The 14,730-nt window shown below is 45.5% G+C and overlaps 1 protein-coding gene across 4 annotated transcripts in view; it reads right to left on the bottom strand.

The window, feature by feature from the left end:
* Stard13 (StAR related lipid transfer domain containing 13) overlaps window positions 1–14,730 on the bottom strand; it is a 386,353-nt gene that overhangs the window by 209,913 nt on the left and 161,710 nt on the right. The window contains exon 1 of one of the 4 annotated variants that reach the window (XM_050161863.1): window positions 2,416–2,644. The exons of 2 other annotated variants lie outside the window; for them this stretch is intronic. In XM_050161863.1, coding sequence (XP_050017820.1) covers window positions 2,416–2,539 — 124 coding nt within the window. In that variant the 5' untranslated portion in view covers window positions 2,540–2,644. Of the gene's footprint in view, window positions 1–2,415; window positions 2,645–14,730 lie in introns of those variants that run through there. One more of the 4 variants, XM_050161868.1, reaches the window with a different exon arrangement.

A 14,730-nucleotide genomic window follows, 5' to 3' on the forward strand; every position in this document is an offset into this window, starting at 1 on the left:
TTACATCTGTAAGGAAAACCTCAACCCTTAGGCGCAGTCACGTGCCACTTTCACTTTTTTTCATTCAGTTCTATTTCTTTTTGCGTTTCTGTTGAGTTGAGGGGACAACTTTTCATGAAGACTACAATGTTAGAACATGGGTTTCCTTAGATTCAGTGCCTTCAGCGCACTCTGGCTAGCCAACACAAGTGTGCTCGACAGTACTCTCAGCCCTGGTCAGTCACTAGGCTCAAGGGGAGAAGCCTAACAAGCTGAAGGACAAGCAGGCACAGAGCTTTCTTTTATTTGATAGGAAAAGAAAATAAAGGAAACAAAATAAAACCCCAAACAAACAAGACATCGTCCCTCTCAGAGCACATGCTCTCTGGGGACATGGTCAGGTGTCTGATACTGTGACCTGAGTCTTATAAAGATGACTTTCACCAACAGAGAGCACTTTCCGCTGGAAGTGATGCCAACATTAATAACTTAAGCATTTCAGTGTCTGGTGGCCAAAGTTCCATATTTTAGCTACTTTAGCAAGAAAAGCAATTTGCATCTAAAAGCTCCTCCATGGGGTTGGCTTGGTTTTGTGGCATGCAGCCCAGCAGCTTAGAGAGGCAGAAACTGAAGTCCACTTTACAGAGAATTGTCTGGTCCTAGTCGAATAACCTCCTGGCATTTGCTCTTAGCAGGGTGGTGCGAAGACTATCGGGAGGCAGTTATTAATATTCTGATTAAATATTTTAAAACCTCATACCACTATTTCAAAAATTAATTGAGTTCCTCTGAGTGAACTCTTAAGCTCAACATTCTGAAGCTGCATCTAGCCTTCATATCTAACTTCATATTTGTGGTCTTAAAATATGTTTGTTTTTACCTATAGTTTTTAGCCCCTGCTGCCACTGCCTTAACAGCAATGTCTAAGACGCCCGTGAACATGGTCTTTGAAGCCTTTACAGCACTCTATTCCTTCCAAGCTCTGTTTGGAGGAGAGGTTACAGTCACCTTTGGTCTCAGCACTAAAAACCTAGCACAGTCTTGGCAACCCTCCTGGAGAGCCTTCTTGCTTCCTGAGGATGCACTAACATAACCAACTCCACAGAATTAAACAACAGACGCTATCAAAGAGTCCTTTGCAGTAAGAATTCCGGAGTTAAGCAGCAAACTCACTGGTCCACAGAAGGTTCCTGACAGGATCCATCTTAGAGACGATACAATCTAACACAATACAACCTAATGTAATAGGAAAGCAAGGCACAGGAGGGTCGGGTGGGGTGGGTTATTAACTGTTACTCTCTAGGGTCTACCATGTGCTTACAGGTCTTTAAAAGTCAACAGCCAAAACTACTGAGTGACCCAATTTGTTTCTGGGTCTAGGTAGAAAAGTCTGTTTATTTGTTGGGTGCCTACTAAATGGAGCCACCATGCTGAAAAGAAAATATGGGTAAACATGTATTGCTTACTACACTGAGTGTCCGAATCATTCACAATGCCTTCTTCTGAGTTAGTTTGATAAGGGCACATTCTGATCAAAGTGACCTGGGCTGGGGTGTCTGAATCCAGAATGCTGTCAGGCTGAGGGGGGGCGGGGCTTGTTCTGCAGGTTAAATAGGAGAAATGGGGATTCCGAAGGTCAAGGTTATTTCACCCGTGGCATCCTTTCCTTCTGCCAAGCTTTATACCCTCCTTTCTAGAATTCTCTTCCACACCCACGAATGCCTACTTCTGAACAAGACAAGGTCTGAAGACAAGTCAAGATCATCTCAGAAGCATTCCCATCAATCACACCTCCCATAACTCCCGAAGCATCTTCCAGAAGCTTCGGCCAGGCATTACCACTGCACTACCCTTGAACCTGGTGGAGAGGGCGGCTTGTCCTCCTGAGCATATGCAAAACAGTGACTGCAGGCATGGAGGACCCAGAACACTCACTGTGCTTGTGGTCCCACCAGGAGACGGTGGTTCCTGCAGCGCCGAGACACACTTGACGACACAACGCACAAGCTGGGTGTCGGTAAAGAAGGGGGACCCCTTTCGACCTAAGCAAAAGTTCTTAAAACCTCTTGGCTAGGAATAACCACAGCCTCTCCTTCAATCCGGGGGGAAATGGATTCCTAAATCTTTCACTGGCAGCTCCCAGAACGGGCACATCGGGTGCAGCGGCACCAGGGTGGTGGGCAGCTGTTGGCTTTCACCAACTAACTGTTCACCTGTTTCCCTCCAAACTTCTGGTCTCCGTCACTACGGTAAGCTCTCACAGGATCGCGCCGCCCTCGCCAGCGCTCAGGGGATGAGCCACGTGGAAACGCCAATCTGGGACGCAGCCATCGGCTTTACCTTTGCGCCCCAGTGACGGAGGACCCTGCGGTCCGCGCGCAGCCCAGCTGTCAGGCACCATGCTGGAACCCGCACCCAGGGCCCCGGGACACCGACCTGTCAGCCGCCTCTCGCGAACGTTCCTCCACAGCAGATCCCAGGCTCTGGCGGTGGAGTCCCGCAGCTGCTCGCTCAGCGACCTCCGGAGCGGCGCGTGGACTGCTCCGCGTGGGCTGCTCATCTCAGACGCGTCCTCATAGCGCGGGGCTGCCTGGCCGCCGCCTTGGGCGCTGGGACGCTCGGCCACGCGGGACCCGGTGCGCCCGCCTGGCGCCCTGCGAGGCGGCCTCTGCGCTCCCCCACCAGCCCCTCTCCCTTCTCCCGCTGCGTCCTCCCTCTCTCCTTCCCTCCCTCCCCGGCTCCTCCCTGCACCCTTGCCCAGCCTGACAGCCCGCCCCAGGTCTTTCCATCTCACTCCAAAGTTAGGGGCTGTGCTATAGCCCTCCTATTTCCTGGTTCTCTCCGTCGCTCCCCATCCCCACTCTGACACCAGAGTTTTGATATTTCAGCAGCTAGTGCCCAAGACTCTCAAGAGTTCCGGATTTAGACCACTCAGCCAGGCTGACCTTCTGGGTTCCTACACCGTGTTTTTGAGTTATGCTGTACCTTCCTGGTTCCATCAACATGAAATAATTTTCAAAGTACAATCTATCTACAGTTGACAGTGAAGTGGACCTGAGGGAGTCAACATATCTGTATGCAGAATTCTAAGGAGGAAATAGGAATTCTAAGGAGGAAAATGGGAAATGACCTTCAGTATCCTTATCAAAAGTATGCAGTATACATAACAGAAATTAAAACTGATTCCTGAACGGAAGTGAAAGTGAATGGATTGTGCTGCTTTTAAACAAATGCACCATGGTCTTGATTTAAACAACTGGATCATGGTCTTTAAGAAAACGATCACTCAGCCCCAACATTTAGGGGGCTGAGGCAGGAGAATTCCCTGGAGTGTGTGAGACCAACCTGGGCTGTAGAGTGAGATCCTATTTTAGAAAAAGACAACCACAAACAAACAAATAAATAAATAAAATCAAAGGCAAGAACCAGATTACCTCAGCCCCTGTCCCTCAGGGGGTGTCTTGCAATTTACAAGGCTTTGTTTGCAAAGTGTTTCAAGGGTGTCAGAGAAGTCAGGACACTGTTATACAATGATGTGATCATTGACCCACACATAAAATTTGGTGTAACCCAAAGTATTTCAAAAGAGAAATTCTAATTTTGCTTGTTTTTGAGAGGGTCTCACACGTAGCCCAAGTTGGCCTGAAACTTGCACCATAAATGCTTCTTATATTCCCAGTAGTCCCACCTCACCCTCCCTAACGGCCGAACTACTGTGCCCACCACCACACTTGCCAGAGAATGCCTGGATTCTTGCATTGTTAGTTTCTCCCCTTCTTAAATGTCTTTCTGCCTGATTGACAGTGTTTTTTTTTTTCTTCGCTTTAGATGCCCCATGTGAAGTTTAAAAATTCAAGAAAATGGTCCGATTCTACTGTTTTATAAGTTACTAATGACTTAGGGTGGAAACTAGAGCTACCCTCGTACCCTCTACTGGGGTCTACATGTTCAGTAAGAATGCCTTCCGTCAGTTTATACTGTCCTAGAGAAACCGGGATACAAAAGTATCCACAGCTGAAGCACGTCTCAGAACAGCTATAACGCATTAAGGAGCGTTTTTGCATGGCCTTGGTAAAACCTTTGGCACTGTCAGTTATGATACAATAAGACCCGGCCTAGAAGTGGACTTGAACTTCCGCAGCCAGTTACAGACTAATCGGCTCCAGTTCCAAATGCCCGGATTGTATCTTCTGTGTTGTATGCTTAGAGGAGCAGCAAACTGCCCATCTTACACATCCCTGCCATAAGATGTAACAACAGAGTTATCATGCCAGAGAAGCTGTGTGTTTGGCTTTTAAGGGATCCCCGTTGATTGGGAGGCAGTATGACACATCACACATACAGAGTAGAACAGCGCTAGAAAAAGCGGAGCGATTTCAGTCATCGGCAAGCTTTGAAAAGCTTGGACCTCAATTGTTATTCATCCTAATAAGCATTTGATGCTGAGGTGCCCTGCCTTAAAGGCTTTTCCTAAACAACGGATTTGAAGACAGGTCTGGCAGTGAAGTTTTGGCTAGTTCTGGCTGCTGCATGGTTGCGAGCTGGGGGCAGTCGCAGAGAAGCTGGATGAGCCGTTCAGACAGGTGCTGCCTAAGCAGCTTGTGCCATACTGCATGCCTAGCCAGCTGCCAGTGTGGCTGGAGGAAGTCTGCAGCTCAGAGTGGCTCAGTTTTACCCAGGTCCACACTCTTTCTCCATCAGATGTTTCCAAGCCCTAGTCTTTCTTGGGGCCTCCTCTCTGTAGCAAGTCTGTGAAAATAAACTGGCACCTACTTAGCGAGCAGAAATCTCCCCACTGCCCACCATCCCACTTCCTCTCTTGTCTCCCATCACATTAGAAGAGAGGTTACTCTTCCCGTTCAGGACCCAGTCCCCGCCCTGTGCTCTGCTCTCTGCCCCGTCTTATGGCCCGGGAAATGTGTGGGTTCTGTAATTTCGTGCATCTCTCTCTCAGCAACCCCAAACTCTCACCCTTCTTTAACCCCAAAACCCGACAACAGCACCCATAGAAAATAATGGTAACTCAGCTTCTTTTGAACGCGGTTCTCCCTTATCAGCACTGAACTCTTGTCTGCTCCTGAGCTCACTAAAGCATTCCATCCATGTCACCTCTAACCACTGACTTGGTCATTCTAACAGTTGCTGTCCTTTCGGGAGCATGCGAGCTATTGGATGTTGAATATCCCATTCCTCCCGGCATGATCTCATCATGTTCCTGTAGGCCGTACCTTCTCATATAAGGTCCCCCGTGGCTAATCGCAAGGCTCAAGTTGGTATAGAAATAAAATGTGTGAATTCAAGATGTGGTTGTAGGCAGAGTCCTATTGACTCATGTTACTGTCCCTTGACATTAACTCTGTTGAGAATGGGGTGGTGGGTGAAATGACATAAGTCACTTGTCACGTAGAAAGCACTTACTCAATGCTGCCAACCATAATACCATATTATTACATCCTGGCCCAAATCTTTCCTGGGTCCCTCTACCTTAGTTCTCCTGGACCTTAGTAAAATTGACCCCATCAGCCTCTCTCATGGTCCGGGAAGACCCTGTCGTCTCATTCACCTGAGCATCCCCCTGCTCCCTCTCGGAACAACCCCTAACAGTCATGCTCAATTGACACCTGCAAAGCAAATGTCTGGCTATCCTTTGGGGTCTTATGCTACAAACTTTCCTAATGGATCTATCAGGTTGCACCCCCCAGATCTGATCTTTTATCTGTGTCTTCTGTGCTAACCAATTGAAGCTGCCAATGTCCCACAGAAATCTAGCAAGCATGCTGATCCCCTGCCCCAAGTCTTTAGGTTAGTCTTTCCCTGACTCTCCATCCCTCTAGTAAACAGGGCTAGTTTAAGGTTTTCTTTTTTTGCCTCAAAAATTCAGAATAACGGGAATCCCATTTGGGGGGTAATTGCTCTCATCCCACTGAGCGCTCTGAGGGTTAGCCCTATTTGGATGCTTTCAATCCAATTGCTTTCCTGCACTGTTTTTATGTTTTTGAGACAAAGTCTTATGTACATGGTGACCTTGAACTTACTGTGTCTCTGAAGATGACCTTGACACCTGATCCTTCTTCCTGTGCCTTCTGGGTGCTAGGTCACACATATGCAGCACCTACCTGGCTGACACAGTGCTGGCCATTGAACCCAGGACCTTATGCATACGAGGCAAACACTCTACCAACTGAGTTACATCTTTAGCCCCCTTTCTATATCTTTCTTGTGTGCTTTTGGGGATGAACATTATCAAATGGCAGATATTGAGTCAGTGTTATTAGGAAGATGCCAGTGACGTCAGTTTGCAGACAATCCTGTGACATTCTTCAGGCTGTCCATTTCATAAAGGTTGAGTAAAGTTAGCTTAGCAATCAGCTTGTTTTATTATGTTGATGCAAAAAAACTGCCCCCTTGATATTCATCTTTTCTGCTATGATAGCCCTAATTTAGAGCAGTTTCAGGATTTAGAACTTTTGGGGATATTCAAATAGGGAAGTATATACCAATGGGGCTAAGCTGTGGAAGCCAGTCCTACCCTGGGATGCAGGATCTAAGGGTACACCAGGGATGCTAAGCTGTGGAAGCCAGTCCTACCCAGGGATGCAGGATCTAAGGGTACCCAGTGATGCTAAGCTGTGAAGGCCAGTCCTACCCAGGGATGCAGGATCTGAGGGTACTTGCAAAGGAGACAGTTGATTGGGCTCATATGCTGGCAGCACAAGCTATGGGATCTGCAATCTTGACAAATTATCTCTCCTTCCTGTTGCCTAACCTTAGCACCTATAAAACGAGGAGGGCAATGTTGTCTCTTTCATGGAGTTTTTGGCAAGGATCAAATGCAGCAGCACATGCAAATTCTGATGGGGCCTCTCAAATACTTAACACTTGCTGACTGCGAGTTTCTATCATCACATCCCCATCATCTTTTCACCTAAGCCAGTTCTGTATTCTTAGGAGAGCTTGGTTCAGCTAAGTCTAAATAACATTCTGCTTACTAGCACAAAGTGACTAAACAGTGGCAGAAAACAGCACAGGTCTAGGAGGTCTCAGGTTCAAACTTTGGCTGCAAGTGACATGTCAGGACGTTAGGAGCCACATAGCCTCCCTAACCTAGATTGCTTATGGGTCACCTTCAGAGGCGAGCAGAATCCCATTGATGAGAGGGAACCTACAAGGGAGAGTGTTTTATAAATCCCAAGTGCCACCCAGGGAAAAAGTGCTTGTCAGTGAGAGAATTCGGAGGTTCCGCCTCTGAAGCATTTGAATGTTTAGAAATATTCAGTGGCGGTCTCTGTCCTCAAATGGCACAGGGTTCCTTCCATGGCCTTCTGTTGCCACCGCTGACAGGATTTAAGGCCAGGTGTTTATGAGTACCGGCAGAAAAGGCTGAGATAACCAGCTCCTTCACAAGGTGACCCACCCTTTTACATATCTATTGATGCCATAATTTACGGCCATCTTTAAACGCAGGGAGCACCTATTTCATTTTCTAGAGAAAAACCTTCAGAGCCATCTCTGCAGAAAATCCCACCTCAGTACTTAATCATCTGACCATCAGCCTCAATCACAGCAGTGTATGTATGACTTTTTCTTCAGGGGTTCTGTCATTAGCAGCCCTTCCATAAGTCACCACTATCCAGGACAAAGCAGTTTCTATACATTATTTATGTAACAAACACACCCTAGACATTGCCTCTTTTTTTTTTTTTTTTTTTTTAAGATTCTAACTCATAAAGACATGAAACTGGCAAGGAAACTGGCTCAGAGACGCTTGCCTTCTTCAAGTCCTTCGGAGGACTCCTCAGCTTCGTTGCACTGCTTCAGAGGTCGTCATGTGACAGTCATAACTTCCAGAGGTCTAGTCCCTCTAACTGAGCAGACATGTTTCCTTTCTAGTCTGTACAATTCAGATGTTGGTGGGCAATGCATTAGAACCATTAAAGAAATGTTATCCTTATCACAATGAAAGTAAACACATTCCATTCTTTAATCTAGATTTGGATTGTATTGATGTCTGTCAGTATGCCCTTAGAAAAACAATAGTTACCTAAAATTATGTCTTGAGCAAGGATATCTCAATGGAAGGATTACTTCAGAGTGACTCTAGGTCCGCTAGTCCTTAATGTTTTACAGACACAACGGAGACCAAAAAGGACCAAGACTGGGTTCTATCAACACACTATGACATTAGTTACTAGCAGAACTTGAAGAGTATATATAATATCACAAAATATATTCAATTAATGATGTCTTAAAAACTCAATTCTTTGGTCAAGGGCCATTTAGGTTGTTTCCAGTTTCTGGCTATGACAAATGATGCTGCTGTGAATATAGTTGAGCACATGGCCTTGTGGTATGACTGAGCATCCTTTGACCAAAGAATGGATAAAGAAGACATGATACATTTACACAGTGGAGTACTACACAGCAAGAAAAAATAATGACATCTTAAAATTTGCAGGCAAATGGATGGATCTAGAAAACATCACACTGAGTAAGATAATTCAGACCCAGAAAGACAAATATAATATGTACTCACTCATGAGTTGTTTTTAGACACACACAAAAAAAGAAAAACCAGCCAACAATTCACAATCCCAGAGACCTAGACAACAAAGAGGACCCTAAGAGAGACATACATGGATCTAATCTACATGGGAAGTAGAAAAAGACACGATCTCCTGAGTAAATCAGGAGCAAGGGGATCATGGGAGAGGGCAGAAGGGAGGAGGAAGGAAAGGGAGGGGAGGGGAGAAAGATATATAGCTCAATAAAAACAATAAAAAAAAACGTAATTCTCAATCTGGAGGTCCCAATTTTTTCTTTAGCAAAACTAGTTCAAAAATAATTTTTGGTTATTCTTTTTTTTTAAATGATAAGTTCTTTCTGGTGCCTTAAGATAGCACGTCAAGCACAAAGGGAACTATCATGACTGTTTCTGGAGTAGCAGAAGTTACTCCTGTCATTTTACATATATTTTTCTTCTCTGCCTTCATGAATATTTTTCCTTCCATGTAAGAAAACAGACTATCGCTGTATTATTATATTTTTCGAGACAGGGTTTCTCTGTAGCTTTAAAGCCTGTCCTGGAACTAGCTCTTGTAGACCAGGCTGGCCTCGAACTTACAAAGATCCGCCTGTCTCTGCCTCCCAGTGCTGGGATTAAAGGTGTGCACCACCACCGCCCAGCAGCATTCGCTTTTTTAAAAATTATCTTGCAGTTATCATTTAGGATAAAAATATATGATATTGATTACAAAAAATGATAAAAGCCAAATTTACTTTTGATATCTCAGGAAATGATTCTGGGGTTTTTTTTTTTTTTTGATACCTCTGTTGATTGTGCAACAACAACAACAACAAAAGGTTGTTGAATCCAAGTTTCTCAGTTTTCCCATTCCATCTTCTCCAAGGAGGCCCTTCCCATCACTAAGCTAAGAGCCATTCCTTTGCACTTCATGATCAAGCTCACTAACTCTGAACTGACACACGCCCATGGACCACCCCATCATGTTTGGTTCCTCGCTCTTCCCCAAATTACTTCTTCACTCTATCAAAGTTCTGAAGAGTAGTGATTTTTAATCTAGAACAGAGTTTTAGTATAAAAGAGGTGCCCAATAAATCCATCTGATGGCTGAGTGACTGATGCACCATTTCCCCAGAGGGCACACACCATGGCTGGGCATCCTCAGTGCTGCCTAATTCCACTCTGTGTCTTCTGACATGAGGTCCTTCCACTCAACTCTGATAACTCTGTTTCCACTTCACCACACCCTAGGCTAGTTCACCACCCAATCTGCTATGTTCTTGAGATCTTGAACCTTTATTTCAACCTCTGTGTGGCTCTTGTGTCCTTCTCCCATTCCTTATCTTGTCCTGTGATCTCCATTCTGACTCTACTGGATTAGCCCCTCTGCAGGGTGTCACCCTCCCTGTCCTGAACCAGGCTTTCTACCACTGACCTCTTACACATGCACAAGTCTATTCTAGCTTCTGCTTCTCATACTCCTGGCTGGCAAGCCCTTATCGCCATTCTTACACCAGGCCACCACACATCACCAGTCTTGGAACTACATAGACCTCACAGGGCTGATGCCATGAGACACCACTATAGCTCCAAGCTCAGGCATAGCTGCATGCAGCTTGTCTGGACCGCGCTCTCCAGGACCACCTTCACTAACACGCTCAGAACTCCATCGCTCTCCTCAAGGCTCATGCATGCTGTTTCCAGTCACCTTCATCAACATTGCTTGTCTGGTTCTTCATACCAAAAATCTGGCTGTTCCTTCTAGGAACCACAATCCCTTTATGCCAGTGGTTCTGCACTTGCTATCCCTGTTTGGGGCGCATGGACCATGAGCTCTCAGGGCTTGTCGTCAAGTAGCTCTTCTCTATGATCCGGGCACCACATCACGCTACCTATTGCAATCTACCTCACTTCATCTTAGCCCCTAAGCATGTTACTATCAGCTCATCATAAGAATGGTGAGTACAGTGCAACACGGTTCCAACACACACACACACACACCATATTTACATGAACTGTATTATAATACATTGGCAATATTACACACGTGTGTGTGAATGTGTGTGTATGTGGGGGTGGGTAGGTACTATTTTTTTCGTGCTTTCTGCCAACAGCTGGGGCTGGGGGCTTAGGCACATATTTCCCATGGAGAGCAGAGGACTCTATATTACAAGTGCTCAATATATAATTGACCGATGAGTTGAAAATTGGGGCAATAGAGTGAGCATGGAAGCTGTTGTTCCCTGTTCAAATGTTGAAATACCGAACGGGCCACTAAAAAGACAGAAATCAGTAAACATGCCTAAAGGCGTGTAAGTTCTACATACCAACTGATGAAATAACCAAACATGGCAGGAAATTTCAGAACAGCAGGAAATTGTCGGTGCGTGTGATCAATAACTTTTTGGAGAATTGAATCAAGCTGGCTCCTTTAGAGTGTTAGAAATTCCCCATCACTAGGTTCTATAGTTCATAGTTCAGAAGATAATCTTGTCAGAGATCAAGTCCCTCTCTCCCTGAAAGGCAGATCTGGAGTCTGGAGTTTCCTGTGTGAAGATGCAAAATTAGAGTCAACGGTGCCTTAAAAATGCAACTTTGTTGGGTTATGTGCCACATGCAAGAGAGTACTGTGGCTTTAATATCCGAATGAAAGAGCAATGTTTAAAATACAGTTGCCCTTTACCTAAGGGAAATCTGTGACGTCCTTTTGGACAAGGCTTGTATGGTTCTGGAGGAGAGTATGATAATAATAGAATAACAACTTGTAAAGGCAGAGAGGTGTGAAGGAGACGGGCCATGGGCTCTCCAGGCACTGCACCGGGTGCGGGCACCAGAACGGACCTGTGGGGATTTGGTCAGGAGAGAGGTGACGACATGGTGTAAGAACTCTGCAGTAAAACCAGTTGAGCATTTTCCACTTGGGTGAGGGGTGACCCCAAAGTGAGTCGATGATGAGGTTCCTTTGATCTCATACAGAAAAGGACTTTAGCTCCCTGGAATAAGACAGGAGGATGGACAGAACGGGAGAGTGGGTTTGAGTGAGAGGGCAGGAGGAGACGGTTGCTACAACCTTGATGGAGTCTGCTAGAAAACCCTTGGGAGCTCCAGGGCTGCCAGGAAGGAGCTCTGAGGGGCTGCACTAAGCAAAGGGAACAAGCTTGGGGAGGGAGCAAAGCAGCGAGAAGCTCCAGTCCTGGTGCGCACCGACAGGAGGTCGCTGAGGCTGCCACGTGTCTGTACTGTCAGGAGTCTGGCCGTGGGTGTTGCGTTAAACGGCTAGGTGTGCAGGATGACCACAGCTAAGGCCCAAGGAAGACAACGCAGAGTTTAAACACTTGAGATTCCCCTGGCCGCTCACCCTTAGCTCAGCAAGACTTAATAGCTGACGGGGTTTCTAGGTAGAGGGACAGAAACAGTAAGAGACGATCCTTTACAACGAAAACCCGCTAAGAGAAAATCACACCCTCCGCGACCCCCATGTGGGAACAAAAGGGCCCACACAGAGTTTTGGACAAACTGAACTTTGTAATACCATCTGCTCTGCACACAGAATGTGTTTCTTGGTGAAACTACGTAAGATACTAGTTTTTACTGAGGTACCAAGCATTCCTGCTTAGGAGAATCTCTACTGTTTGTTTTCCTATTTTCTCTTCTGTGGTTGTTTTAGTTAATTTTTAGCATCATCTCTGTTTAGTTTTAATCATCTTTTTTATGATATTATCTACATGTGATACAACTTTCCTCTACCGCTGCTTGATTTCAAGCAGGTTTTGGACATTCTTAGCTGGAAGTTTCCATCACAGGCCTATAGTTGTATTTCCATTTCCAGGTACTTGTGGTCAAATGAGTTCCAAAAATATGGTCTAATTTACAAATTCAGTTTTATCAGAGGAATGTGGATATAGGTCAACACACATTTATAGGATCTGAATATCTGCCTGCAGTTTTAGGAATCCACTGTATATAGAAGAAAACACCGCCACAGACAAGGGGAGGCTAGGCAAGTGTATTTGGTCCTAGGTGATGTGTGACAAGCACACCAGGGCTCAGTGAGTAAATTGCTATATAATTACATGTTTATAGCATGGCTACACCAGCCAAAAGCGCTTCCATATAATAATTCCTAAGGGAATCTGGCAGGCACCTTAAGAAACGGGATAGAATGCCATAGATCTTGGGGGCATTTATAAATGTTTCTGGGGCTGATAGCCGAAGTTTGCTTTAGATGACATGATTTTCTCTTGCTTATTCTGGACTTAATGGGCTCTCAAAGCACGACTGTATTCAACAACTTCACCATATTCTGCTAAAACCTGCTTAGAAGAGCTTCTCCTTCTGGGACTAACAGGAAGTTACAGGTCTTATTCTAGTGGGGCCATAAGCACCTGCCTTGTCAGCTAGCCCTGTCTGCTTCCTGGTCACCATCCACTCCTGCCGGGTGATGCTAAAGTTTCTTTGGCTAGTGTGTTTAGCCTTTTAAACACCTGTGGCTCAGTAACAAGGATGGCATTGTCTGGCTGTTTTGCTCAGCAATAAATTGACTTACCCGTCAAGATAAACCCCACTGTTCGTATTACTGGATCCTGGATTAATGCCGTGTAAGAAAGGACTCTCCCACTGTAGTGTGTATTTCATAAGCCAGCAACACAGATTCCTTTCTGTATTATATCAACATGTCACAGAAGGGGCTTACTGCTGCGGGTCTAAAGCTTGAACACACTGTTATGAAAGCTAACCTTTGGAATGCAAGCTGAGAGTTTATTTAATCCTTTAAATATAAAGATTTATTCATTTTTGTTTTATGCATCTGAGTGTTTTACCTGTGTTTATGTATGTGCAACACATGCATGCAGTTCCATGTCACCCAGAAGAGGGAGACGGATCCCCTGGGACTGGATGGTTGTGAGCCACCGTGTGGGTGCTGGGAATTGAACCTAGGTCCTCTTCAAGAGTAGCCAGTGCTCTAACCACCGAGTCATCTCTCCAGCCCCTGTAAGTCTATGTTCCATGAAGGAATTGTAGTAGTTCTCATAAAAGGTTTGCTGGTGTCTGGTACAAGGATATTATTTAAGCTTCTGGCCATCCAAGTCTGCTCTAAGAGTACATTGGAGCTGGCATCCAGCTGTCTGATTAATGACAGCAGTAACAGCAGGCACATTTGCCCCTCTCCTGTCACCATTATGATAATACATCAAGACTGAGAGAAAAAGCACACTTTTCATCAGGTCAGAGGTGATCTACATCACAGTTCAAAGGACTCAATTTCCGACCATTTTTCTTTTATAAGGCATATGCTATACATAAAAAAAAGAAATGATTCCAACTCTCTCTGGTTCTTCTTAAAATTTATATCCAATAAAGCATATGCATTGGTAAAGACGTCAAGCCGTGTTTAAAGCCTGCAGACAGCCCTCGGCCTTCAACAATTAATCAGTGCCACACAGAAGCTGATTTCCATTCAATTCAGCCTAAGAGAGAGGTATTCCAGTAAGCTGATAAAGAGATTCAAACAGGCACTTCCCAAAGATGGGCAGTAGTTAAAAGGGCTGGGAGAACTCAGGGAGGAAACCAGTGGTGCTTGCCTCAGGCATGAAGACCCTTCCTTTGCCCTTTAGCTGTCTGCAGAGCTTTACTGAGACGTTTCCTCTCACAGGCTCAATTCTGCTCTTGTCCAAGGTCAGCTGCCAGCTGGTCACCTGTCTACCAAGCTTTACCTTGTGATACAATGTAAATCAATTAGAGAGGGTTTGGGGGCACGCTGTTCTAACTGAGGGTGATTTCCCCCAGTCCATAGTCAGTACTTCAGTGGAGTGTGGGAACTATTTCCCGTTGGTTGTTGTCAGTGCATTTAAGACTAATGTAATCTCTTGAACAGCATTAGTGACCCTGTCACTTCCAGATAGATGGCCATTAGGAAAGGAGCCCAAAGCAGCTGCGAGAAACCACCTCCCCTTCCTGATAACAAGGTCTGAGGTTTCCTTCCTCTTCCTCCTCCTGTTTGGTCCTGCAGGTGTCTCTCTACTTCAAACACTTCCATCTTAGGTGAGTAAGTCACATGGCTAATATCCACTCCTATTTCCTCCTAGGACTCCCTGACAACTCCTTTTGTGCGTCTTCCAGCTGCGTGGCATGGAAGGAGCCTTCCTCCCCTGTCCCAAGACAACTCCTATAACATAAGAGAGATTCATTGAAAAGGCATTTCAGAACTACAGATACATCTTGCATATGCC

The sequence above is a fragment of the Alexandromys fortis genome, unplaced genomic scaffold (assembly GCF_014885135.2).
Source record: "Alexandromys fortis isolate MF-2015 unplaced genomic scaffold, M_Fortis_MF-2015_v1.1 scaffold_118, whole genome shotgun sequence".
NCBI lineage: Eukaryota > Metazoa > Chordata > Mammalia > Rodentia > Cricetidae > Alexandromys > Alexandromys fortis.